The sequence below is a fragment of the Sceloporus occidentalis genome, unplaced genomic scaffold (genome assembly GCF_023333645.1).
Source record: "Sceloporus occidentalis isolate IW3139 unplaced genomic scaffold, rSceOcc1.0.p SCAF_7, whole genome shotgun sequence".
Taxonomy (NCBI): Eukaryota; Metazoa; Chordata; class Lepidosauria; order Squamata; family Phrynosomatidae; genus Sceloporus; species Sceloporus occidentalis.
The window spans coordinates 20,082,500-20,110,201 of record NW_028316987.1 but is presented as its reverse complement, the minus strand read 5'-3'; the positions used below and the strand labels follow the sequence as shown (position 1 = coordinate 20,110,201).

At 42.2% G+C, this 27,702-nt stretch overlaps 3 protein-coding genes and 1 pseudogene across 4 annotated transcripts in view; 2 read left to right on the top strand and 2 right to left on the bottom strand.

The window, feature by feature from the left end:
• The first annotated feature begins 1,650 nt into the window (after window positions 1-1,650).
• Window positions 1,651-2,634, top strand: LOC149309375 (GDP-fucose protein O-fucosyltransferase 4 pseudogene; annotated as a pseudogene).
• Window positions 2,635-4,167: 1,533 nt separating this feature from the next.
• LOC149309374 (small integral membrane protein 19-like) lies at window positions 4,168-14,455 on the bottom strand. Its single transcript, XM_089532313.1, has 3 exons — window positions 14,160-14,455; window positions 10,426-10,550; window positions 4,168-8,467 (listed from the first exon to the last, which is right to left on the bottom strand). Exons 1-3 carry the CDS (start codon window positions 14,324-14,326, stop codon window positions 8,400-8,402), a joined length of 360 nt encoding a protein of 119 aa, XP_089388439.1. The 5' UTR covers window positions 14,327-14,455; the 3' UTR covers window positions 4,168-8,399.
• A 4,948-nt stretch (window positions 14,456-19,403) lies between these two features.
• On the bottom strand, window positions 19,404-27,631 carry LOC149309373 (protein O-mannose kinase-like). 2 transcript variants are annotated; one of them, XM_089532304.1, is made up of 3 exons: window positions 27,578-27,631; window positions 24,636-24,943; window positions 19,404-22,867 (listed from the first exon to the last, which is right to left on the bottom strand). In XM_089532304.1, exons 2-3 carry the CDS (start codon window positions 24,915-24,917, stop codon window positions 22,097-22,099), a joined length of 1,053 nt encoding a protein of 350 aa, XP_089388430.1. In that variant the 5' UTR covers window positions 24,918-24,943; window positions 27,578-27,631; the 3' UTR covers window positions 19,404-22,096. The 2 variants fall into 2 exon arrangements, with proteins under 2 accessions (XP_089388430.1, XP_089388429.1); XM_089532303.1 differs by lacking the exon at window positions 27,578-27,631 and adding an exon at window positions 26,797-26,941.
• Window positions 27,403-27,702, top strand: part of LOC149309372 (heparan-alpha-glucosaminide N-acetyltransferase-like) — a 31,248-nt gene continuing 30,948 nt past the window's right edge. The window contains exon 1 of the mRNA XM_089532299.1: window positions 27,403-27,629. Coding sequence (XP_089388425.1) covers window positions 27,533-27,629 — 97 coding nt within the window. The 5' untranslated portion in view covers window positions 27,403-27,532. The remainder of the gene's footprint in view (window positions 27,630-27,702) is intronic.

The following is a 27,702-nucleotide window of genomic DNA, read 5'->3' as shown; positions in this document are numbered from 1 at the left end:
GAGTCTTTCATGTTCTTATTTCTGTGAGGCAGGGAGGTTGCAAACTTTCCATCATCTGTTGTTTGTGGCAATGCTGTGTAGGGTCATTTTTCCAAGTGTAATAAATTCCAGGAATGGTAAGGAAGCCCTGGAGTCAGCATGGAATAGTAGTGTGAGTGTTGGATTACAAGTCTGGAGACCAGGGTTCAAATCCCGGTTCTGCCATGTAAACCCATCTTGGGCAACTTCTCTCAGCCTCAGTGGAAGGCAATGGCAAACCTCCTCTGAACAAACCTTGCCAAGAAAACCCCCTGATAGGTTCGCCTTAGGGCTGCCATAAGTTGGAAAGGACTTGAAGGTACGCAACACACACACACACGGAAGCTCTGGCCATCCAGATGTTTTGGACTACAGCACCCGCAAATCCTTTGCTGTTGGCCATACCAGAGTTAAAGGTGAAAACCTCAGAAGGGTCAAAAGTTTCCCATCCTTGCATTACAGTAACTGCTCCGAGGAGTTTACTGCCCAAGTTCGTACAATTAAAAGCTTACTATGTGGTGTATATGTGGTCCTAACTCCATTGGTTGCTTTTGTACCTCATATATTATGGTTAAAGGAAAGTTGGGCTGCACCCGCACTGCAGAAATATTCTGGTTTGACACCACTTTAACTGCCATGGCACAATGCTATGGAATCCTGGGAATTTTAGTTTGTTGTGACACTAGCACCACAGCAATTAATAGTGTCAAAACGGATTATTTCTTCAGTGCAGATGCAGCCTTGGTAGCAAAGAAGAATGGTTGTGTCAAATTGACCATCCTGAAGTTCATTGGGATACCCTTGGATAACTGTCTTGCTGCTTTGATTAACTATTTCAGAATTAATAACTGTTTATCTTATCTTTTGTATAGAATTCAGAGACATAGCTGTGTTGGTCTGGAATATTAGTATGCAAAGTGATCTTGTAGCATAAATGAGAAAGTGGATCAAGTCCACAAAAGCTTATTCTATACTTCTTTCAATCATTTAGTCCCAAAGGTGCTATAAGCTATCTTTTTATATTAGCTGTTGTGGTGATATTACTGAAACTGTTAGTCATAAGGTGTTTTGCTTAGCAGCCGAGGAATGATCCAGGCATGTCTATTTTCTGGTTTATGTGCAACAAGCCATTATTATGTGCATTTTACAGCAAATGTAAATGCCTTGAAGGGGAAAGGTGCAAATTCTGATCATAGTTAGAACTTTAAGCCCAATAGCTTATGTAAGAACTGTTTCTGAACAAACAAGATCGTTTAGTAAGATTATCTTTATTAGTGAGGGAAGACATTGTTTAAACAATTAGTCCAGCAATCCCATTTTGCCATGGCTCCAGTTTTCATTTTCTGCTCCATATGTCCATCTTTTCTCTCTCGATTTCTGATATTTATTTATTTATTTATTTATTTATTTATGGTCAGGCAATCCTGCTCACTACTGCTTGATTTTGTTTGCTTCACCTCTCTCCCACTGCAGGACCCAAGAAAAAGGACACCATGTTCTCTCTTGCAGAAAACTAGACTTAAAATGGTCACTGAGATGCTGCACTACTGTTCACTAGATTTTCCATCTCGACACATCCGGTGAAGAGAGTCTTTTGCTCAATCCCCAGAAGTCCAAAGCCTTTAGAGATACTGTAGCTGCCTAGAAGATCTGCAAAACTGTTAGCTTGGGCATCTGCAAAGAGAAGCAGGCAGTGGTTCCTGCAGGGATGGAGACAATGAAAATAACATGATGTTTCTTCTGCGGGTTTTCTCATCTTTGGCCCTCCTTTGCTGCTGGGTGCTGCCTGTCTTGGCCTTACAAGAGTGAGAAAGGCATGGGCCCTCCTCAGACCTTGACAGAAAAGGTGGTGCAAGTCTGGCTCATCCCAAGAGGAGCAAACAGGCTGACCCATTGGTATGGGATGGTAGTGGGGCTGCAGAGTTTCCCCTAGGAGTGTCCGATGAGGCAGCAGTGGGGAGCTTCTTTTTCCAGCCTGCAGAGCCCCATATGGGGTTGCTAAGAATGGCTGCTGCTGTAGTGCCTTCCTTCTGTGGCCCTGGCAGCAGATACCCATGGCAACAAAGAACTGCCCATCTTGTTGTTATGAAGTGGGAGCATTTTTCTTCACTTTTCTGGTGAGACAGAGAGCATCAACTGTCCATGCAGCTCCTGTTTGACCACAAGGAACTGACAGGTGAGGCTCCACGGGTGGACCCAGACCCTTCTTTTCTACAGCACAGACTTCCAACCCTATGAGGCTCCCTTGCCGTGGCTACCCCACCAGACCTGGACCTTGTTACATGAAGAGTCCTCCATGAACAACTACTTCCTTTAGCACCAACCCAGCATCAGCCTCTTCAACTACACTGACACTTTTTGCTGGGAGTCCGACTACCATTTCAGCTATTGGGCTGGGCCTACCTACGTAGATGACTGACCTTCAGCCTGGAGAAGAAGCACAGGAGAGAGGGAGGGAAGCCTGGCCCCATTGCTTTACATGCATCCCCGCTGTGATGTCCCTGATATGTCCACAAGCTCATGAAATACATCAAGCTGGACTCTTATGGTAAATGCCTGAACAATCAGGAACTTCCCAGTATAAGGCTGAAGGACACTTGTACAGCCAAAAAATAATTTTTAAAAAATGCCGCTTGCAAAGTGTGAGAGGGGAGGCATGTTCTGCCCACTGCCCTCCCTCTGACCTAAATCCCTCCCCTGAACTTGACCCGATCATGACCAGGGCCAAATTCACATTTGCTGGCAGCAGAGAAGAAAAGGGTTTTCCTAAAAGAAACTGGAAATAATCCACTTTTGGAAAAACCTCTGGATCAGGTGTGCAAGACCCAAATTCTGATGTGTTTAAACCGGTGCCAATGGGAACTTCCCACTTTTAATCCCAGTTACAATTCGGTACAAAAGGTAGTCTGAATGGCCCCTAGGTTGGCATAGTGGGCTGAGGATGCCTTTTATCTGCTTAACTGGTTGAGAACTTCAGCATAGTTATACTCCTCCCTCCCTCCCTCAAAAAAAGTAGGATCATAGATGCTATTATTTCATCTGTAAAAATAATTAGGTTTTACATTTAAAATCAGTATTTCAAATGCAAATACTCAATAGTTTCCCAGTCTTGCAGCTCAGTAGTTAAAGGCATGCCCTGTCTTAATGTTTCTTCCAGTCCGGCCTGCTACTTCCCTTTTGTCTCTGACATAATTGTCAGGGGGATAAGCACTGGAAAGGTTACTTAAATCTTCATTGTGCTTTCCCAAGCCTGCATCAACAGTTTCATATCTGATTGTTCTATTCATTGAGCAACTCACTTTGGCCTGTTACAGACTGCCAAAATAAAGCTGCTTCGGGTCTTTTTGGAGGTATGCTGTTTAAATGATGCATGCATCCTAAGAATCCGGAAGCTGCACCAAAGCTGCACTCCAGTGCTTAGGAATGGAGTGTGGCTTTGGTGCGACCTCCGGACTCTTAGGACCCATGCATCATTTAAATAGCATACCTCCAAAGAGACCCGAAGCAGCTTTATTTTGGCAGTCTGTAACAGGCCATAGATCAGTAAGAGTGCTGCTGTTGCTTCCTTTGTTGTTTGTCCAAACCCCTTCCTTTCCTCAGATGGATATTGTTCTTTAAAACAACTTAAACCCCTGCCCCACATATATCTTATATATGTCTTTTCCCAAGCAATCTACTAAGCCTGGCCCAAACCTTTCCTATTCAAAACAAAGGAGGTGCCCATCACTACATCTGCAATATTGTTAATAAGGTTTGTTTTAATGAAATGATGAAATTCACCACTATTCTATGTATCATCTAGGAAAATAAAATGAATACTGTTGTACTGAAATAAAAAATATATTTATACTACTTTGTTATAATAAATTTATATTTATACCTCCACAAGAACCGGGGTCCTTTAGTGATTTGAGAGTTGGACAATGACTGTGGGGGACAGGGTTCAAATCTCCACTTGGCCATGGAAACCCACTGGGTGACCTTGGAGAAATCACACTCTCACAGCCTTAGAGGATGGCAGTCTGGAAAAAAAATTGCCAAAAAAACCCGTGTGATAGACCTGCCTTAGTATTGCCATAACATCGCAAACAGCTTGCTGACACACAACAATAATATAACAATCCCAGAAAAAAAGACATTTCAAAGAGATCCAGCTTTACATGAATTTTACTAGGGTTTAAAATAAAACTAATATTTCATACACAAGGATCACGGAAGCATTTTACAAGCAGCACAAATACAGTTTAAAAAAAAAAACTCCAGACATTTGTAAGTAGTTTTGGCAATACAGAGAAAATAATAACTTCATTCTTTTAGAAAAATATATTACAAAAGCCTAAATTCATAAAGGAAAAGTCAAGCAGTAAATGGATGCAAAGTCATTCTTCAGACACATGCATCACTTGTCTTCTCTTTGGCAGTTATTACATGATCACAGAGGTTGCTGCAGCAAAAATGTGCAAAAATGATGCACCAATAAATTTAGATGTTGGAACAACTGCTTTATCTTTAAAAAAAAAAAAGCCTGTACCAATACAATGCAAGCAGCAACACTTAACTACCCAAGTCTTACTGGTTTCCTTCAAGACTCAAATAATGCAAGTGGGAAATATTCCTCAGAGCTAAGTGCTCTGTCCTGTGCTAAAACTTAGGTTATCAACAACTAACCCCTAAAGGTAATCATTACATGGTAAAATAAAAATCAATGGCAAGACTGAACCCCTGTATTTTTACTCCTATCTGGCTGACAGACAGCTTTCCAGTTAGAACTGTGACTTCACAACTGCACCCAGAGCATCCTAAAATCGCACAAGAATCTCTTGAAAAATCAATAATTCTTGCTGTGGCCATATATTTGAACACCATTTTCCCCACAAGACCTTGAATATAATAGTGCAAATCAAAAAAAGCAAGAGCATGAATGGGGAAAATGGCAGTGTATAAGAACTTGAATTTTAAGAGTAAGCAGAACTTATCCATTTGCCTCTTTATTCTAGCATTATAATTTAATTCAAATATTACTGAATACATAATGTCCAAATCAAACCAATTGTCATATTTCTTCAAATGTTTATGAGCACTTGCATACATATACAGCAGCCCCTCCCAATTCATAGGGGATCCGTTCCAGATCCCCCCCCCCGTGAAAATGGCGCCTCGCAAATATTCAAGTCCCATTGAACATAATGGCATGCGCAGGAGGGTGCACCTCCATTTTCCTTCCCCACTTGTCCCTCCCACAAAGAGCAAGACTGTGGACTCCAAGTCCATGGAAAGGGAGGGACAAGTGTAGTTCTATTGCCCAACCACTGGATAATCTCACTATCTAGTCTGAGGTATTTGTAAGCTAGATAAGGGTATAACTGACCATCACTGGTCTTTACCTGTTTATAAGCAGTTCTATCAGTAAACATTAAGAATGGGAATATTGTCCTGTTGCTGTTGTGTGCCTTCAAGACGTTTCCAATTTATGGCGACCCAAATGAGTGTCCTGGAGTTTTCATGGCAATATTGCCTTATACTAGGACAATATATCCTGCTTTGTAACCTTCTATCTATTAAAGTGCCATTTAGAAACCGAGAAGCAAAATGCCCTTGCCAGAAAATTACAACCTTAGTACAATTGTACTAAATTGGTCTGTCTCAAGACATTTTAAATTTATGTTAGTTATCATTAATCTGAATGTACAGACTCAGGTAAGGTATTTAAGACTTTAAAATGCTTGGTTCCACTGAGTTCAAAGGTCCCAACTAACCTTAACTGGAAGTACACTCGTCCCTCCACATTTACTGGGGTTAGGGGCACAGGACCCCCATGAATGTGGAAAACTTGCCAATAACAAAAACACTATGTTTTACCTGAGAGAACAGTCAAGACCAATTCATTCTCCATCACTAAGTTTCTTCAACAACAGCACCCTGGGCCTTTTCATCCCACTGCTGCCACTTAATAGTCACGAACACCTGTATTTTTAACACTATTTTTCTTATTAATTTGTCATCCTGACACTTCTTTGTGACTGTCACCTTACCCTCAAAATACGTTTTGAATTGTTAGTAGCATGGCAAGTATTCAGATTCCAGATGAATCTTTTTTGAACAACAATAAAACTTTATATAAACAACAGTTTGAACAATGTTTCACATACTGAGCTGTGTTTGGTTAAAGTTTGACCATAGAGTTGCACTGGAGGACCTAGATATTCCTACAGGACATATTAATAAAATCCATGAATAATCAAATCTGCAAAAGTCAGAGCCACAAATGTAGAGGGACAAGTGTATTCTGCTTTTTAAAAAAATACAGTTAAGAATATGATGGAAAGATTTACTGGCTGTACAGATTGGCGATAAAATGCCGGCATCGGGGTGGAGTGGGAGCGTAGTGACCACACGTCACATACCCCAACTCCACCCCAATGCAAGTGTCATGCTGCACACCTGACCAGACAGCAGGTGGTGTCACGCCGTTTCTTCATAACTGCGCCAACGAATCAGCAAAAAGCCACCGCCGTGGCAGCAAGGGCAACTTTTTGCTGTTCTAAAAAAGAGCGGCATTTTGCTGCTTCTTTTTGGAGCAGCAAAGCACTGAATTGGGGCCAAGGTGTGCGGTTGTTGAAAGCCACTCCTTTGGGGAAGTCTGTAGATTCCTTTAAATGCATGGGGATCTGATAATTATGTAAGCACTGGGGTTTAATTGACTGAGAGAACGGGCTATGTCAAATGAACATGTTACTCACAGCTATGCTTTTTGCCTACATGCCAGTGTTTACTTAGTCAAAACACAAAGCGCACATTCCAACATGTTCATCTGTGGTATATCTACTCGTGTATATGTCTAGAAATTTTAATCAAAACATCAACCGAAAAAGCTTGGGTCAACTTATCTATGAGTCAATGCAAGCTTAACCTTTTCAAATAGGCCTTCCCCGAATAGTATCCCTCAGCCAGATAAACCTCCTATCATACTCTATATATACCTCACCCAATCTTTTTGTAAAATTATTGTGACTGTTAGTATTATTTTAATAGACTCATTTTAATTTCAGTGTGTTTAATCGTGTTTAAGAGGGGCAGTTGGGGATGTGATATGTATTACCATGTATTGTATATCGAACTGGTTTTATTTGTAAGCTGCTTGGATTGTTTGCTAACAGAAAAGCAGGAGAGAAATAATTTATTATTTTTTATAGGATCCATGCCCCTTAGAGTGGCAAAAGCTGAGAGCCTAGTCTAGTGATGGCAAACCTATGGCACGCGTGCCAGAGGTGGCACTCAGAGCCCTCTCTGTGGGCACATGTGCCGTCGCCCCAGCACAGAGTTTGCCAGAGTTTGTTACTAGAAAGCCAGAGGGACACGGCACTTTGCAGTAAATAAGTGGGTTTTGGGTTGCAGTTTGGGCACTCGGCCTCTAAAAGGTTCACCATCACTGGCCTAGTCCGTCCTGAAGAACCTAAAAGTAGCACCAACTCCCTCTACTCTCTCCACCACAGTGTTACTTCTGAACTTTTTGAACGTCTGGATGGGAAAATGGTGGTGATGGTGCCTCTTTGGAGCCTCCCCCCAAAGGAGCACTGACAGTAAAGGGGCATGGTGCTTCTTTTAGGTTCTCTTGGGATGGTCGAAGTGCTTGCTTTTCACTGTTTTACTCAGAGAAGGGGATAGTTCCTTTTTTTTGAAAGTTAAGGCACAGTATTAATTCTTATAAAAAAAGATACCATCCCCTTCTGTCAATAGTGGTGAAAGGCCTTCATTAATGCCTGGGTGGGAAAATGGCAGAGCCGGCGCCAGTCACAGCCATGGCCAACTGGGACCCTCTCTGCAGAATGATCCTCAACATTATCCATAGTTTTGGCCCCAAAACTTGCCCTCAACTTCTACATGAGGACAACTTACTGGCTGTATAGACTAGTGATAAATGCCGGCACTGGGGTGGAGTAGTACATGTGTATTTTGCAAACAAAACATATGGTAGCATAAAGCATATGGTAGTCCCAGCATAAGATGTCCTTTCATTGACAACACCAAGCAGTTTATTGATTGATAGCTTTGTTACAAATCAGGTACCACATACTTCTGGTATCCATCTTGAATTTACAAGCAACAGCTGCAGAATACCAACTGAGCATCTTCATGTCCCTGTAATCTATGTCTCTGACTGGAAATCATTTGCATTACAAACTGGAAGACAGCTGCCCTATTTGTTAGCTACACCAGTTTTTCAGGTTCCAGACAAAATTCATTGTACACAGGGCCCATCATTCAGAAACATTGTACACAATGGAAAAGTCTATATATCTATAATGTTGCACTGAAACTGACTACATCCCAAATTGTCTGTCATCTTCAGCACTGTCTCTCCACTTCATAGATTCAAGACTTCATTCCACCAAAAGCTGTACACTATCAGCCTGTTTCTGTGGTTGCTGCTGTTGGTCATATTTCCTGGCTAGAAAAATAAATGCATTTAAAATATATTGAGGTGTAAGAAGAGGAATATAGAACAGAAGCACACCAAGAATGAAAGGTGAATACAATAAATCACATCTACAGAGGAACAGAATAATCCTGTAATCTCAATTTGTACATTGCCTTTTGCCTATCCAGAGTAAAAACTGGCAATTTAACCAGAAGCATAACACACAGTTCTATTGCAATTTACATGTTGTTAGAATATCAAGAACCCTTTTATTTATTTATTTTAAGTTTACAGTGTTTGGTCTAGGGAAAAATGATATGTTCATCTAGCAAATATCCCTCTTATAGCAATCATATTAAATTGAGAGCATGCTGTTTGGAAAGCACAGAAGCCTTCCCTATGGATTATGCATGTTTTAATACTATTATACTAATGGCAAGCCTATTATTTCAAGTGTCAGCCTACACACTCAATTTGGCCTGTCTGTTTGGGCCCTTAGTCTTGAATCTTTTACAATAAGAATCACTAGGACAAATCTCTGAAATATCACCTTGTGCATTTCCAATCTTATTCAAAAAAAGAGATAGAAAAATCTCTTACTCATACATTCAGTAACATTTACCATATATACTCGACTATAAGTCAACCTCAGTGTGATGTGGCAGCTAAAAAGACCAATGCGATTTTAGGCTGCATCAATAAAAGTATAGTGTCTAAATCAAGAGAAGTCATAGTGCCACTCTATTCTGCTCTGGTCAGGCCCCACCTGGAATATTGTGTCCAGTTCTGGGCACCACAATTCAAAAAGGACATTGAGAAACTGGAGCGTGTCCAAAGGAGGGAGACTTAAATGGTGAAGGGCCTGGAAACCATGTCCTATGAAGAATGTCTTAGGCAGCTGGGGATGCTTAGCCTGGAGAAGAGAAGGCTAAGAGGTGATATGATAGCCCTGCTTAAATATTTGAAGGGATATCATATTAAGGAGGGAGCAAGCTTGTTTTCTGCTGCTCCAGAGAACAGGACCCAGAACAATGGATACAAGCTGCAGGAAAAGAGATTCCACCTCAACATTAGGAGGAACTTCCTGACAGTAAGGGCTGTTCGACAGTGGAACACTCTTCCTCAGAGAGTGGTGGAGACTCCTTCCTTAGAGGTCTTCAAACAGAGGCTGGATGGCCATCTGTCGGGGATGCTTTGATTTGGATTTCCTGCATGGCAGGCGGTTGGACTGGATGGCCCTTGAGGTCTCTTCCAACTCTACGATTCTATTATTCTATGACACCTTCACAGGCGGGCAGAAGTACCAAAATGTCTTGCAGGGGTGACCCTCCGGGACAAAAAAAATAATCCCACTCCAATCCAATGAGCACTAAGCATGCTCAGTAACCACAGAACATCAAGTGTCTGTTGGGAGAAAAGATTAGAAATCTTGGGGGAGAGGTGGTGGAAGAGCGTGTCCTGAAAGGCACATGGCTGAAATCCTAAACAGAAGCATTATATATTACAACAGTTGGTTGAATATCCTCAACTTGTAGAGCTTCCAGTTCTGACCAAGGCTGACTGGAACACTTTTCCTAGCAGACTGTAATAAAAAAGGAACACTGCCTCACACACCATGAACTAAGAGTAGAAGAAAAAGGATAAGCTATATACACTATTATATGTTTGTTTGACATTGAAATTCGGGCCAATTTTGCACCCAATTGTGTATTGAGGTAAAGTATGTGTCAAGACTCACCTGTACAATAAATCAGAGCATGACCCTGGAACACCTAATGGAATTTGTCACCCACATTACCTATATTTAGTGCTGAGAAAATAAGACAACAATGGATTGATGCTACTTAGTGGCAACTTTGGCTTCAGCTACTGCAAAGAGTCTAGTCTAAAAATAATTATTTATTGCAATAAATTGCAATTAAAATAAAGTAGGAATATGCATCATGTCCAGCCCTTAAGAGACATCAAAACAGCAAATGTTTACTTACCAATAGAATACATTTCTAACTGCTGTCGCAGACGAACCTTTTTCACACTGTCATAAAAGTTTGGTTCAGTTGGTATATCAACGGTTGGAGGTAGTGTAAATATCCTCATGATCTTCCTTTTATTTCTGAAATTCAAAAGACAAAATAAGTAATATAAATCTGGATCTAGTGTTCCTTTCTGCCTCAATAAATGGGAGTCCAAATTATGGTACGATAGAACTGGAACAGGACTAAGCCTTTCTGACAAGTGTATACTAGACCACAGCAAAACAATTAGTTCTAGTGCTTTTAGGCAGCAGATGGTAGCACCAAGATTTGCTTCTTCTGAAATCAGGCCATACATATTCAAAGAACAACCCCCCCCCCCATTTCTAACACCCCCAAGTTTCTCCACAACACCACACTCCCTGTCAGCTTGTCCTCAAGCCTTCATGCATTGGACAGGAGATCCTAAATCAGAGGCCTGTTACAGACTGCCAAAATAAAGCTGCTTTGGGTCTCTTTGGAGGTATGCTATTTAAATGATGCATGCATCCTAAGAATCCGGAAGCTGCACCAAAGCTGACTTCAGTGCTTAGGAATGGAGTGTGGCTTTGGCGCGACCTCCGGACTCTTAGGACCCATGCATCATTTAAAGAGCATACCTCCAAAGAGACCTGAAGCAGCTTTATTTTGGCAGTCTGTAACAGGCCAGAGTCTATAATATTTAACCAAATTCACCCCAGCTCCTTCATGTAACTAGAATCATTTGGCTGCATGGAAGAACCTATGTACTTTCAGTTGATCATGTGTATGTTCAGTAGTCAGATCCTGCACCTACCTTTTAAAAATTTGGGATTGGCACCAGCATTAGATGGCAGGACAAGCACACACAGTCCTTCTTCAAGTGTTCATTGAATGCCCAGAGCTCAGTTTCTTTAGGAATCTGATATCATGCTACAGATTATACTATGCATAATTACAGCAAAGCTATGAAAGAATGTGCAGTCTATGCTTGCTTGCCAGAACTACTGGTTCTCAAACACTGCCCTTTCTTCTAAGGTCTTCAATGTGAAAAGCATGATGCAAAAAGAACCAGTTTGCACAAAAAGAAGAAGGCCTTGATTCAAATATTATCTCTCCCTGAACTCATTAAATCACCTTGGGAAATCATGTCAATTTTTTCTTTACAACATTACAAAAATCAAACCTTTTCTTTCTACTTCCACAAAGACCTTAGTTCATGCTTGGTCATTTCCTGCCTCGATTATTGGCATCTTCTTTTGACTGGTCTTCCATCATCTCACCTTAGTTGGTTTCCATTCAACATTCTGCTGTTAAGATCATCTTTTTGCCTCGCCATTTTGATCATGTTATCCTGCTCCATACTCTTGGAACTGCTTCACTGAACGTTTGTGTACCGTTCCTTCCTTCCTTATTTTTAAATTTCAGTTTAATTTTTATCATTTTATAATTAAACTAAATTTTAGTTTAACATTGTTTTATAATCTTGATGATTTTAATTACACGTGTTGTTCACTTTGCTTTAGATCAGTGGTTCCCAACCTGTGGGTCGGGACCCCTTTCCCTTTCATGGGGGTCGCCTAAGACCATTGGAAAACACCTATTTAATTACAGTTATGAAGTAGCAACGAACATAATTTCATGGGTTTGGGTCACCACAAAATGAGGAACTGTATTAAAGGGTTGCGGCATTAGGATGGTTGGGAACCACTGCTTTAGATTATATTGTACTTTTTATATTTTATATGGATATTTTGTTTTATAACTATATTATACACAGCCTTACAATTACATTGTCTAGTTTTATATTGTATTTTATTCTTTCCTTCCTTTTGTGTGTATGTATATAGAGATATCTTAGGTTGTATGTCTTTGAAAGGGCTCACTCTTTTGGTACAGTGCCATGGGCATTAACGATGCTATATAAATAAAAGACAACAATAATAATTGGGAACGTAACACTCTGTCTCAGTTTCAGTTCTTCTCTCTCTCTCTCTCTCTAACACATATATACCTACATGGAATAATAATCTCACCTACTTTACAGGGCTGTTGTAAGAACTGAAACAATATAATGTATATGAAACTTTGTAAAAGCCTCATATAAATGTTTATAGAGAGAGCCAGTGTGGCATAGTGGCTTAAGTGCTGGACTATGGCCTGTTACAGACTGCCAAAATAAAGCTGCTTCGGGTCTCTTTGGAGGTATGCTATTTAAATGATGCATGGGTCCTAAGAGTCCGGAGGTCGCGCCAAAGCCACACTCCATTCCTAAGCACTGGAGTGCAGCTTTGGTGCAGCTTCCGGATTCTTAGGATGCATGCATCATTTAAACAGCATACCTCCAAAGAGACCCAAAGCAGCTTTATTTTGGCAGTCTGTAACAGGCCTATGACTCTGGAGGCCAAAGTTTGATTCCAGCTTGGCCATGAAACCCACAGGTTGATCATGCGCATGTCACATCCTCTGAGACTCAGAAGAAGGGAATGGCAAGCGTCCTCTGAACCAATCTTGACAAGACAAGGACCGCCTTAGGGTTGCTGTAAGTCGGAAACAACTTGAAGGCACACAACAACAAACTACGGTAATTTCATACTAAAAAAATCTTTGGCAATTGTTCCTTTAAGTTATATTCCTACGATGTGGAATCTAGTAATGCAGTGGTTCCCAACCTTCCTAATGCCGCGACCCCTTCAATACAGTTCCTCATGTTGTGGTGACCCAAACCCATGAAATCATTTTCGTTGCTACTTCATAAGTGTAATTAAATAGGTGTTTTCCAATGGTCTTAGGCGTTTTTTAAAGTTTCGATTGCCGAATAAAGGCTTCAGCAGACACTCCAAGCAAATCTTGGCTATAACTGTCGTCAAAGATGGAGATGGGGGGCTCCAACTGGATCCTGAAGGGTCTCCAGATGACAGACCTGATAAAATTGGGATGCTGCCCTTTGAGTCATTCTGGAGGACACAGAGATTCCTACCACATTCCCGTACGACACTTTTATAGTGCCACTATTCCACTTTGACTGCTCTGTCTGCCTCCTGTTGCATTCTGGGGCTTGTAGTTCAGTGAGGCCTAAGAGCTCTCTGGCTGAGAATTCCAAACGCTTCTCCTTAAACTGCAAATCCCAGAATGCCACAGGAGGCAGCCAGAGCAGTCAAAGTGGAATAGCAGCGCTATAAGAGTGTGGTGCGGTAATCCACTCAGAGAGAACATATCAATCGAAGCCGCAAAGTCAAAGCCCCAAACGTGGAGGGAGAAGAGTAATTTGTTGTGGCACCAACAAACAAAACAAAACAAACAAACAAACAAACAAACTCATTATTTCTTTAAGTTTCGTGCGTTTTAGTTTAGTTAGTTAATTGTTAAATGAGTTTTAGGATAGAGGTTAGGTTTATCTGCGTATATATATCTTGGTATATGGTATTTCACTGTTGATATAGTCAGCTGGGTAATTAATAAACACTGTTGTTGTTGTTGTTGTTGCTGCTGCTGTGGCACCAGAGCTCCCTGGCAGAGAGGAGGCGAAGTGCCTCACAAAACTACAAATCCCAGAATTCCATGCCCGTTAGAGCGGTGTCAAAGAGTCTGGATGCAGCAATAGGGTTGACACCCTGGAGGCCCCTTGCCTGAAGCTCGCTTGAGCCCCCACTGAAAGGTCCCCGAGGGCTCCCGGGGTCTGCAACGAGGGGGAGCCCTGCCTCCTCCCATCAGAGCCCCGGGACTCCCACCTCCGCGCGTAGACCAGCAGGGCCAGGCTGGCCAGCACCGCCAGCAGGTAGACGTTGGTGGCCTCGTTCCAGGCCTCGTGCACCGAGTAGTCCATGGCCGCTGCGCCCGCAGCAGCCGCCGCCGCTCCTCCGCCGCCGCTTTCGCCCAAGACCCGGGCACCTGCCATGGCGGACTCAACGGCGCAGGGAACCACGCCGGAAGTGGGGGACTGACGGACTGTCGGACAACTTCCGGTGACGTATTTCCTGTCGAAGCCTCCGGCGAGGAAAGGCAGAGCGGAGGAGTTAATTCCCAGGCACTTCCGGTCTCTTTCTGAGCCGAGGCAGAAGCACCGGTGACGTCACTTCCCGCTGAAGCCTCAGAGCCGGACTGGCATGGCGGGGGGGTTCGCTCCTAGGCACTTCCGGTCTTTCTGGGCATAGGCAGAAATATCAGTGACGTCACTTCCTGTTGAAGCCTCCAGCAAGGAAGGGCAAACCTGGATTGACAGGGCGGGGGGTTTCACTCCTAGGCACTTCCGGCCTCTTTCTGGACATTGGCAGCAAGACGGATGACGTCACTTCCTGTTGAAGCCTCCAGCAAAGAAGGGCAAACCTGGATTGACAGGGCGGGGGGGGGGTTTCACTCCTAGGCACTTCTGGTCTCTTTCTGGGCATTGGCAGCAAGACGGATGACGTCACTTCCTGTTGAAGCCTCCAGCAAAGAAGGGCAAACCTGGATTGACAGGGCGGGGGGGGTTTCACTCCTAGGCACTTCCGGTCTCTTTCTGGGCATAGGCAGAAAGAAGGGTGACGTCAGTTCCTGTTGAAGCCTCCAGCAAGGAAGGGCAAACCTAGATTGGCACTCACTCCTAGGGGGCCCATTTCTCTCTCTTTCACTCCTTACCTGTTGTTTGTTAGGTTGACTTCGGCCTATGGTGACACCATCAATGTGTGTCCCCCATGCGCACCTTATGCTCAGCAGCCCTGTCCAGGTCCTACAGACGCATGGCTGTCTCTCACTTGCTTGGATTTTTCCACATTGCAAAGCATTGTTGTCTTTTCCAGGGGGTTCATCTCATTATATGGCCAAAATATCCCCCTAGAGTCGGTTACACCTAGACATTCAGGTCAAGGGACTATGGGCCCATACAGACAGGCCAAAATAAAGCTGCTTCGGGTCACTTTGCAGGTATGCTGTTTAAATGACACACGCACCTTAAGAGGCCAGAAGCTGTGCCAAAGCCACGCTCCAGTCCACAGCCCTGGAGCGTGGCTTTGACGCGGCTTCTGGACTCTTAGGACGCATGCATCGTTTAAACAGCATACCTCCAAAGTGACCAGAAGCAGCTTTATTTTGGCCTGTCTGTTCGGGCCCTACCTTTACTTTTTATGACAGCCCCAGTTCAGTCATCTTGCCTTCTTGAAAGTGTTCTGGCTTGATTTGCTCTGGGACTCATTTATTTGTCTTTTGAGCAGTCCACGGCATCCGCAGAACTCTTCCCCAGCATCACATCTCAAATTAGTTTGCAAAGGGATCTTTCAGCACATCTGAGACTATTGTAATTGAAGGACAGAAGGTGGTAGCATGCGCTTTGGAGACTGGAGCCTATATCCTCAGGTGCATTTGGGAAACGATCTCAAATGAGTTTGTATTCTTCCTGTCAGCTTTCTTCACCATCCAGGTTTCACAACCGTCCATAGAGATGGGAAATACGACAGCCACTTGTACCATCCTAATTTTAATATCAAGCGATACATTTTTACATTTCAGAATCTTGTTTAATTCCTTCATAGCTGCTCTTCCAAGTTCTGACCTTCCAAATACATGACCACAGTCTCCGTTCTGATTAATTACTGAGCCAAGGTCGGAAACATCTTGAATGATATGCATATGCTTTCTGAAACAATGCTTCAAAACACACAGCAGGATTAATCCAATTTGAGACTGTTTTACCTGCCCTGGCTCAATGCTAGAGGTGCCAGAACAGACTAGAGTTCCCAGGATTCCCTAGCATTGAGCCAGAGGAGTTAAAGCAGTCTCAAAGTGGATTATTTCTGCATTGTGTCTTGGACCTTACTTGGAAGAAAAACAAGTTAGATCCTACAAAGGAATGATATATATATATACTAGTTAGAAATAATACATGATTAAATCAAACAAAAACCATGATAATGTTGTGGGAACGACTGTCTGCGAAGCCCTCCATGTCTTTAACTGTTTCATTTGAAACTGTGTATTTATGTCTTAATTTAAGTAAATTATAGCAGAGTAAGGCTTCATTTTCAGTTAGTAAGGTTCCATCATCATTTTGCCAAGAGAACATTGATCTTCCCAAGGGAGAAACAAGAAGAAATAATATAATTTGCCAGAAACTAGAATAAGAGACTGTTACAGACTGCCAAAATAAAGCTGCTTCGGGTCTCTTTGGAGGTATGCTGTTTAAATGATGCACGCATCCTAAGAATCCGGAAGCTGCAGCAAAGCTGCCCTCCAGTGCTTAGGAACGGAGTGTGGCTTTGGCGCGATCTCCGGACTCTTAGGACCCATGCATCATTTAAACAGCATACCTCCAAAGAGACCCGAAGCTGCTTTATTTTGGCAGCCTGTAACAGGCCATTGTTTTCCCTGCAGCCCTGAGAACGTCCACATGAGATCAGTTCTCTAATGTAATGGGGTGCAATATAGCAATACACCTTAAAAACAAACTAAGATTTATAGCACGCACATACCCCAAAGTCAAGCATTTTCCTTCTCAGGGACACTGAATATCCACAAACAGAAGCAACCAAAGTGTAGGAAAAATTTAAACTGTGGAGACTTTTTATAAAAGAACAAAAACCCACATATTTTACCACTCTTTGAGTTTTTGCCATCCAAAACAATTAGTCCCTCATACATGAAGCATATGAAACTTTTAGCGATGGTCGTTGTGTTGGATGGACATAGCAGAAGGAAAATTAATGGGTTCCCACCATTAGCCATGTGAGATGTAAAAACAATCTGGCTTTGAATACAAGTTGTGTAGAGGCATAAAACAGGAAAATGTCCTCATGTTCTACTTATGAACTTCCCATAAATGGCTACCACTGAAAACAGCCTATTGGATAAGATGGACTTTTGGCTTTAGTATCCACTAAGGCTCTTCTTACTTTCAAGAGTCACTGAGACACCAATCTGCAAGAATCACTGTACTGACATTTGGATTTGTGATATGGGAATCCATGCTAACGAAAAGTACAAGTGTAATTAAAAATTAAGTAGAAAGTAGACGTGTCAGATAAAATAATGCTTCAAAGCATACGGAAACTGAAAATTATACTAACATGCATGTAGATAGCTACCAGTGATTAGAAAGGGTTTTGTTGGTTGGTTTGCTTCACTGGGGCTGCGTCGGCACTGCAGAAATAATCCAGTTTGACACCACTTTAATTGCTATAGTTCAATGCTGTGGAATTCTGGGAATTATAGTTTTGTGAGTCAGAGAGCTCTGGTGCCACAACAAACTACAGTTCCCAGAATTTCATAGCATTGAGCTACGGCAGTATAATGATGTCAACCTGAATTGTTTCTGCAGCACTGATATGGCCTTAGATGCCAAATATATTTGGCATTGCTTGGATTCCTTGAGATTACTGTAAGCGGAATATAAATATATTATTATTATTATTATTATTATTATTATTATTATTATTATTATTATACTGTCATTTCTGGTTGTGAGAGAAAGCTGTAAACAGAAAGATGTTTTTGTGTTGCTTCTCTCTTTCTCACTGTCAATTGACTTTCAGATGGATGCCAAATCTTTAACCAAAGAGTTTGAGTGAATTCTGCTAAGCAGTAATTATTGCACATTGCAACACATCTTCTTCCATTCAATGAATACACAAAAAAGAGTTTTCCTTAATTGAAGCTGCCAGAAGAAGGAAACAATTTCTAAAGCAAATTGGCAGGCCTTGACCACATTATTTTTAATGGTTATATTTAATCCTTGTCACTGCCAATCTATTAAGCATAAAACACAGGAACTCAGTCTGACATAATGATCCTCCTTATGTCCTTGGAGATCCTGATTGAATTTACTTGAAACAGGCCATCCGCTATTCTACTCTGCACTCCCCCACAATATAGTGGCCACGTTCAATTTGGTGCATCATGCTTCGTGCTCAGTCCTTACCCTGGCCTTCCATTACCCATCTGCTTTGGGTCAAACAGCTTGGTTTGCATTATGCTAGAATTATATACAGAGTACTACAGAAATCTAGCCCTAAGGTCTCAACCAGAAATTATTCATTTGCAACTTATGAGCTAGAACAGTGATGGCGAACCTTTTCAGGTCCCTGTGCCCCAACTAAGAGTTTTTCCAGCATCAGGTGCACATTTCCCAGCCTCCGACACCTTGAAAGATCCAGGAGGAGGAGCCACAGGTGTGCGCCTTTGGCTCTTCCTTTCCCCCATGCCTTTCCCAGCCTCCTGTTGTCTCCAAGAGACAGCTGAAGGCCAGACAAGGTCCAGGAAGAGGCAGGGGAGTGTATGTATCTGTTCCTTCTCCTCCCTGCTGTGTGCTGGGCGAAATGGCATCGCATGCCACTGCTGGCATGCATGCCATAGGTTTGCCATCATGAAGCTAGATAATGTGTTCTCCTCAAACAACACATCTGAAGTGAGGAGGACAGAAAAACTACATTACTTTTTCCCTTAGCATATTTGAAGGGCAATATTTGAAACACAATAGGGGTTTTACAGTTCCTGATCTGTGCTCTTCTTGCATAGCAATTTAAAAAAAAAAAAAGAAACTCAAAGGTCTGTTACAGACTGCCAGAATAAAGCTGCTTCGGGTCTCTTTGGAGGTATGCTGTTTAAATGATGCATGCATCCTAAGAATCCGGAAGCTGCACCAAAGCTGCACTCCGGTGCTTAGGAATGGAGTGTGGCTTTGGAGCGACCTCCGGACTCTTAGGACCCATGCATCATTTAAATAGCATACCTCCAAAGAGACCCGAAGCAGCTTGATTTTGGCAGTCTGTAACAGGCCAAGAGAAATGGGGAAAGGGAACACTTCACAAGCTTTTTGGGAAACTGCCAAAATGCTGAGCTCCCATCACCATCAAAAAAATGCATTTAAAAAGTTTTCAGGAGCTGCCACATTTAGATATAATGTTGAGATAAAAACACCCTTTCATGTCCTCTGGGCATCTATGGGGTCTAGTTGCTGCTGGATACTCTTTTGTGGATGCTGAAGTGACAAAGAACAGCCCCGTTCTTCAAAGGTTCCTTGGTTGCGTTTTGATTATAAAAAAATAAATGTGAAAAAGAAAAAAATGGAAGTTGGGAACACAGGAATATGTGTGTCCCTCTAAAGTTTGGCAAGGGTGCTTATGGCTCCTGATAATTCAACAGTCCCTCCCACCGCCAACTGAAAACTTGTAGACTGAAAAATTTGTTGCTGGGGAACAGATAATGGGAAAGGATTAACATCTTTATACTTTGTTCATAGGCTGCTTCTTAGTGGCCTCTGGTTTGTACCACTGGAAACAGGATACTAGACTAGATGGATTTTTTAATATAATCCAGCAAGATTCGTATTAAGAGTGTTGCCATAGGCTATTGGAAATTGCTGTTCGGTATAAATGCTCTTGTGTTTACAGTACTATGACGAGACTATCATTAGCATAATTTTTTTTTAAATCACTAATTCATTACCCCAGAGCCTTTTCCATTTTTATTTTCAAGCAGGTCTCATAGCTTACAGATACATGGGTTGGAATCTGGCCAACTGAAGGTATTGTTGTTCTTGTGTGCCTTCAGATCATTTCCAACTTATGGTGAGCCTAAGATGAACCTATCATGGGGTTTTCTTGGCAAGATTGGGTCAGAGGGTGTTTGCCTTTGCCTTCCCAAGGTCAGCCAATGGGTTTCCATGGCCGAGTGTGGATTTGAACTCTGTTTTCCAGAGTTGTAGGCCAGTGGTCAAACCACTGCATCACACTGGCTCTGACTGAAGGTATAGGCTTGATTTATTCTCTCCCCAATTTTCCAATGTTTGAAATTTATAACATCCTTTTCTTTTTACTTGTTTTGTTTTACTTTTTAAAAACTAGTTTATTTTTAATAGGTCAGCCATTGTTAAGCCGAGATTATTTTGAAGCTAAAAACCACAAGACAATTGCATGGCTCAATATTCTACTACATACAGTACTGCCATCTATTGTTTTCATAGGGCATATCAAGAAATGTGTCCATCAGGAACAGAACAAAGTATTCCTGGACCTTAAAGTCTTGTACCTTCATTGATCCAAAAACAGATTTTATTTTAAAAATGAAATCAGATTTAAAAATAAATAAAAATTGTAAATACCAAGATTTTTCTCTGAAACGGAAATGAACAGGTTTATCTGAAACAACTAAATCCAACAAAGAGTTATACATGTCTATTGTTTTAATGGACGATTAAATCTGTGTGTGGACTTCAGTGCTGACTTTGGCCTATGCTCATAGTTTTTTTTTAAAAGAGATAAGCCTATTTGTTGTACAGTTAATCTGTAAAGCTGAGCAGTGCGTCTCCAAAAACTAAAAGAGCCTTCCCTGTATAGACGACCGTATTTACGATCTACCTACCAAACATAGGCATTTCATTTTCAGTTGATGGAAGAAAGTAAACTATTATAGTCCACTCAAGAATTCTGATACACTGTAAAAACAAAGGGATGCAAAAAGGAGCAAAAATTCTGGAAAGAAAAGAAGATAAAAGTGGCCGGTTTGCACTTATGTTCGCAAAATATCAAGGATTCTATTGGTCATAAGACTCTGTATGGGAATATTTTAAAGACATTTGCTCTTTAGTTAAAACTGGTAAGCATGCAAGGCGACTACATTGCAGCAAACAGATTAAAGACCTGCTTGTAAAGCATGCAACAAAGTGTAAATCAAGGATGAGAAAGGTGTGGCCTTCAAATTTGGTTGGATGCAGGTCCCAGCATGGCTCATCACTGCCTATGATGGCTAGGGCTGATGGGAGTTGCTTCTGAAGGGCCGTACTTTCACCACCCAGGTAATTAATGCTATTCCTGGTATAAATAAACATGGTTTAGGGAATAAAAAGTAGTGTCAGTGGGAAATATGACTGAAGGTGACACTTTTTCACTAGAAAATAAAATGCACCATGGTTGGGGAGGGGTACTTAACCTTCCCATAACTATCAATTATCCCTGAAAATTGTTTCCATCCAAGCCACTGTATTTCTCTAGCTGGACTCTAGGTTTCAGTGAGCTAGTGCGGGCAATATTTACAAATTTGTGGCATATGTGCGCAAGACAGTGGTTAAAAGCACCCTCTGCCACTGATTTCTCTTGCAGATGTCTAGACCAATGTTAGGAGAATTGTGTTGGCTTTACAACATCTAATACACTAAGGGGACAGCAGTAATCTCTATAATGTATTTTTTGTACCAGTCATAGTTGGATGCACAACTAGTCGCCCCACCTTCAGATTCTTACATATTCAGTGCACTGGTGCACGTTACTAACAAAAAATTGCTATTAGCATAAGTATAATCAATGTCACCTTACCAATAGGTAAAAGAATTAGATCCTAAAGAACAATGGTACTGAGATGAAAGACAAGTGTTAGTAGGGTCCATAATTTAAAATGCTACAAAACTGAAAAGCACAGCAAGCAACTGCTTTCTGTCATAAGAAAGAACAAGAAGCACTTGCATTAACTCTGTCAAATATTTTCATTACAGCTATCCTTTTAACACATCTGTGTCAACTTAACTTAGAAAGAAGTTAGCAATTTTACAAACAGAATATACACTACTTTCCTCTCACTCCCTTTGAGACATTTTAAAGAATTAATTTTAAAGTTTCACAATTTATATTTCTGTTCCAAATTAGAGCCAAGTGCAAATTATACCCAGTTCTTGTTATGGTACCAAAACATGTCCATGAGTATTTTTTTATAACATGTCCCTTGTACTTGGCATCACTGTTTCTCTAACAAGTAATGCTAGCACTTTCCTATATTTGTCAAGAACTATCTGTGCAGATGGTCTTTCAGCTGGGCTTTTCTTACATGCCAGATGAATGTCAAAGAGGTGAAACCTGACAAGATCGCTCCCATCAACATCTCCTAAGAGAAAGTTGGAAACGTCAGGGATTTTCCATATGTCTGTCCTTTCATCATATGGAGGCATGAGGCTGTCTTCAAAGGAGGTTTCCTCTCCATAGGGCCAAAGCTGCTCAGGAGCAACAAACTCACCTTGCAGCTCCCGATGACCACATTTAATCAGTTCCCCAGCATCCTTATTCACAAGAGGCAGGGCATCCAAGTCATTCACAACAACATGAAAGTTGCTTGTCAACAAGTATTGTGAAAGTACTTTATCCAAGTCACTAGAGTCACACATCACAAAAGTGCCCAGAGGACTATAGTGCAGGTAGTGGATGATGCTCACATAGCCTATGGCCAGCAGGAACCTGTTATACCATGTGTTCAAGTGCTTGTATTTTGGAAGATTCAGTATCTCATTCAGATTCTTCAGGGAACCAAATGGATGGTACTCTGTAAGAACCACAAACTCTTCTTCACAATATCCAAGTAATTTGACCACATACTTGCTTTGTAGAGATTTCAGCATGTGAAGCCCATGAATAAAGTCCTCTTGCAGTTCTGGCATAGTCAGTTGAGAAAGGGCAACTTTGTTTTCCTTCCACTCAGAAAGAAAGACCTAAAAACAAGGAGGAAACTTCATTTACTTTTCAGAAGAGGAACAAGACAGTTTGTAATGGCCACTATCTTGTAAACATCAACTCATTCTATGATTTAGATTCAGTGAGATCAAGACAGCTGTAACAGCTTTCCTGTACAATAGGGAAAATGCCATATATAAACGTGTACAAGTCAACCTCATGTATAAGTCGAGGGAAGGTTTCAGGGTCAAAATCCTGGATTTTGTTATGACCCATGGGTAAAACTTAGGGGGCTATAAGGAAGAATAGAAAGAGGGAAATACCACTTTTGTCCCTCCTTCTCCTTCTCTAGACCTCTCCCAACTGATTCCCAGGTGCTGGAGGAGAGGTTTTAACATCAGATTGAGAAAGAAAGCAAGTGGATTTAAATGGAGAGATTTTTTCATGGGAAGCCAGGTCTTGCAAAACAGAGCAGAGAGAACTAAGTGGATTTAAATGGGCGAAAGATTTATAAGATCTGAAGAGAAACCAGAGTATTTAAATGGGGAGTTTTTCCAATAGGAAGCAAAGGGTTGCAAAAGGGACTGGAGAGGGAACGAAATGGTGTTCAATGGAGACTGGGGCATCAGGCTGGCTTGCTTTAGGACCCTTCTAAGCACTACTGATGTATTGACCCTTATATAAGTCTACCCAAGATTTTAGGGGCAATTTAGGAGCATGAATTTCTCAACTTATAGTCGACTATATATATACTGTAATCACAAGCATTTGATTAAGCTCTGAGATGTTCAAAATACTCTATATTCAGTATCTGAACCATCTCTACCAAAGACAGGCCAAACCCAGTATGGCTACCATAATATACTGGTATGAGGAACAACAAGCCAGCAAAATCTGTACAATACGACTTTGTGCTACATATGCTTCCAGAATTTTATATTCTAAAGATATGTGCAATAACATACCTCCTATTTATGTTAGTAAAATTTGAACAGACCAGTTTGGAATACGAATTAGAAATTCCCATAATGTTTACCTGCATTCTGAAACTCCTTGCCTCTAGCACAAGGAATGCTGCAATGTTTGTATCACCAGCATCATTTGGAGGAAGGTTTCTAGGAAGAACTTGGTGTGGGGTGCTTCTATAATGAATTAGGGAATTCCTTGGAAGGAGTAGGAACACTCAAAAGCTCCATTGCTTTCTCCTTGGTGTCACTGTGAGCATCAAAGGATTTGAACTGACAAAAACTAAGCTAGTTTCCAGTTGGGGGAATAATACTTGTTTAACAAATCCAGTCCTGAACTGAAGTTAACACAGTTCACTACCTCCACTGGGTCGCTACCACTGACCAAAGGGATAAAAAAAAGCCAAACCAACTCCTAATAAGGAAGAGAACTATGCCACAACTCAATATGTTATACAAGATGATCTGAAATGTGGTGAATGTTTAAAGAATTCTTGACACATTTTGATTGTGGAGAAAAACAGAGCCACCAATGAATGTTGAGAAGTCACCTAAATATTCTTGTCCCAAACCTGGAAAAATATATATGTACAGTGTATCTGTTTCCTGACAGTCACAAAATTATTCTCCGATTGTTAACATTCACTAATGCATATAGTCGCCGGAGCTTAAATACGAAACAGTACAATAAAAAGTATGTCATTTAGGAAAAAAATTATGGAAGCAAACATCAAGACACATGCAACAGTCTGGTAAGAATGGAGTTGTCATTAAGTCACAAACAATGAATGGTGAATATAAAGAATAACATATTTAGTATTTTTTATTATGGTATACCAACCCTTTTCACAGCCCCTTCACCAACACGTTTCAGTTTGCGGACTTCTCTTTTTATGGCCTCACAAGACAACCATGGCGTACAGTTTTTCAGGGTTCCTAATCTGAAGTAACCATGTGGACACAAATTGTGCTCAACACTGGTCTGGCCATAGGAAAAATACACATCGCTGAAGTATTGATAGAGGAGCAAGTTCACAAGCAGTACAACCAGAAGGAGAAACAAAGTTGGAAAGATCAACTTTTGCATATGATCAGTTTTCCCGTCGTATGATTTTTTCTCCATGTTGCAATAATCATCTTTCAAGTTTTCTGCAAAACATAAGAGTGACAAATTGTTAATTTAGCATACCAATCCTTGGAAGGGAAATGGTTCGCATATCCTGAACATGCTCTTGAACACAGGCTATCGTTCTATAGCAGTGCTACAGTCTCAAATACAGTACGCATGCATTAAAACAACTGTGGTGATTTAGGTAACATGGATCATGATATAGCAAGCACCACTGCACACATGGGAGACAAAAACAGGCAGCAGCCCTAATTATTTAGATACACTTGTTTAGCCCATTCATTGATTAGCAGCAGGCCAAAAGTTGACCCAAAAAATTCCCTACTGATTTCAGAGGAACTTCCCTTTACAAAATCACTTTGTAGGGGGGGGGGGGAGAAGGTAGTTTGTTGTGGCAAAGATTTGGTGCCACAACAAATGACCACTCCCAGAATCCCATTGCCTTCAGCCATGACAGTTAAAGCGGTGTCAAACCAGATTATTTCTCCAGTGGGATGCAGCCTTGGATACCGTTTCCTACAAACTGACAAGGAATGGTTTTCAAACTTTTTCTTGGCATAGGCTATACGTTTCCCTCTTCCTTCCTCCGAACTGCTTTGGATTGGGCTGAAACGATGCCCATTTATTTTGAAGCAAATTCCCCATTCATTGATCCTCCTTTTTGTAGGACTAGGGTTCCATCCACACTGAAGAAATAACCCGGTTTGGCACCACTTTAACTGTCCTGTCTCAAGGCTATGGAATTCAGTGAGTTGGAGTTTGTTGTGAGTCCACAGAAAACTCCAACTCCCATAATTCCATAGCTTTAAGGCAGGACAAAGAGTTAAAGCGGTGCCAAACCGGGTTATTTCTCCAGTGTGGATGCAGCCTCAGTTTGCAGCGTCTCAGCAGGACTGCCCAGAAACTGATTTTTCCGGTATGTAATAAAACAAAGCACAGTACTTGCCCATAGGGAAACCATATTTGCCCACCGAGAATCATTAGAGAATACTTGCCCATAGAGAACCATGGGGAATACTTGCCCATAGGGAAACATTGGGGATTGTTGCCCATAGTGAATCATGGGGTTTACTTGCCCATAGAGAATCATGGGGAATACTTGCCCATAGGGAAACAATGGGGATGGCTAAACCATAGAGAACCATGGGGAATACTTGCCCATAGGGAAACATTGGGGATTGTTGCCCATAGAGAATCATTGGAGAATACTTGCCCATAGAGAATCATGGGGAATACTTGCCCATAGGGAAACATTGAGGATGGCTACCCCATAGAGAACCATGGGTAATACTTGCCCATAGAGAAACATTGGGGATGGCTACCCCATAGAGAACCATGGGTAATACTTGCCCATAGGGAAACAATGGGGATGGCTATCCCATAGAGCACCATGGGGAATACTTGCCCATAGGGAAACAATGGGGATGGCTACCCCATAAAGAATACTTGCCCATAGAGAAACATTGGGGATGGCTACCCCATAGAGAACCATGGGTAATACTTGCCCATAGGGAAACAATGGGGATGGCTATCCCATAGAGCACCATGGGGAATACTTGCCCATAGGGAATACCTGCCCATAGGGAAACAATGGGGATGGCTACCCCATAAAGAATACTTGCCCATAGAGAAACATTGGGGATGGCTACCCCATAGAGAACCATGGGGAATATTTGCCCATAGGGAAACAATGGGGATGGCTATCCCATAGAGAACCATGGGGATTACTTGCCGAATGGGGAAGCCATCCCCAATGTTTCCCTATGGGCAAGTATTCCCTATGTTTCCCTATGGGCAAGTGTGGTTCCCCTATGGTCAGGGACTGTCCTTTGTGTCCAGTACGCCCCGATTTTCCCCACCTGACTCTCCTTACCCCCCAAAAAGGCCCAGTCTGGCGGCGGACATGACCCCTTCCCGGCATCCTCCGCGCGCACCCAGAATGATGTAGATAAAGGTTTAAAAGGCCCAAAATGGCGGGCGCTGGGCGGCTCCTGCTCGGCCTAGAGCTGCTCTTGTCTCTTCTGAGGGGAAGGAGGCAGAGAGAGGAGGGCGAGGCGAGATGGCTAGGCCCGCCTTTGTGGCCAGCTGTGGCTGAGGAGGAGTTCCCTCTTTCTTGGGAGGCTTGTGTTGGAGGTTGCGGCTTTGTGCCCCGCCAAGGAGGACCGGGCACCCCAAAAATAAAGCCCTTAACAACACTCACAGAAGGGCCATGGACGATGCATGGTCAAAATGGAGGGCGTTTGCGGACGAAAGAAAGGTCTCTTGTGTAGCCCCTTTGAGACTTAACTTGGCAGCATGAGCTTTCCTAGACTTAAGCCTACATCTGAGGAAGTAGACTTCAGTCTAGAAAAGAGGTTTGCCCAGAGGTTTGTCATGGCTCCCCCTGAGGCTGAGAGAGTGTGACTTTGGTGGTTTCATGGCTAAAGAGGCCCTTAGTAGCAGCAGCAGCGAAGGCCTTCCGCAGCGGCTTCCTTCCTAATTTTGGGCAGCAGGAAACACAGCCTCCTCCTCCTCCTCCTCCTCTTCGAGGCGGGCATCTTGCCACCAGGGCAGCCATTGAAGAGGAGGACAGGGGCGACCTGGAGCTGGTGCTGCTGAAGGGAGCCACGATGACGGTGGGCCCGGGCCCTTGGGGCCGCTCTATGGCCTCCTACCTGGCGGGGGCGCTTGTGGGGGTCCTGCTCTCGGGTTTGGCTCAGCCCCACGGTGAGTGCATCGGCATCCACCCCCCATTAAGACCTTAAGCCCCATCCAGCCTCCGTTTAGGCTCCTTGGGTTG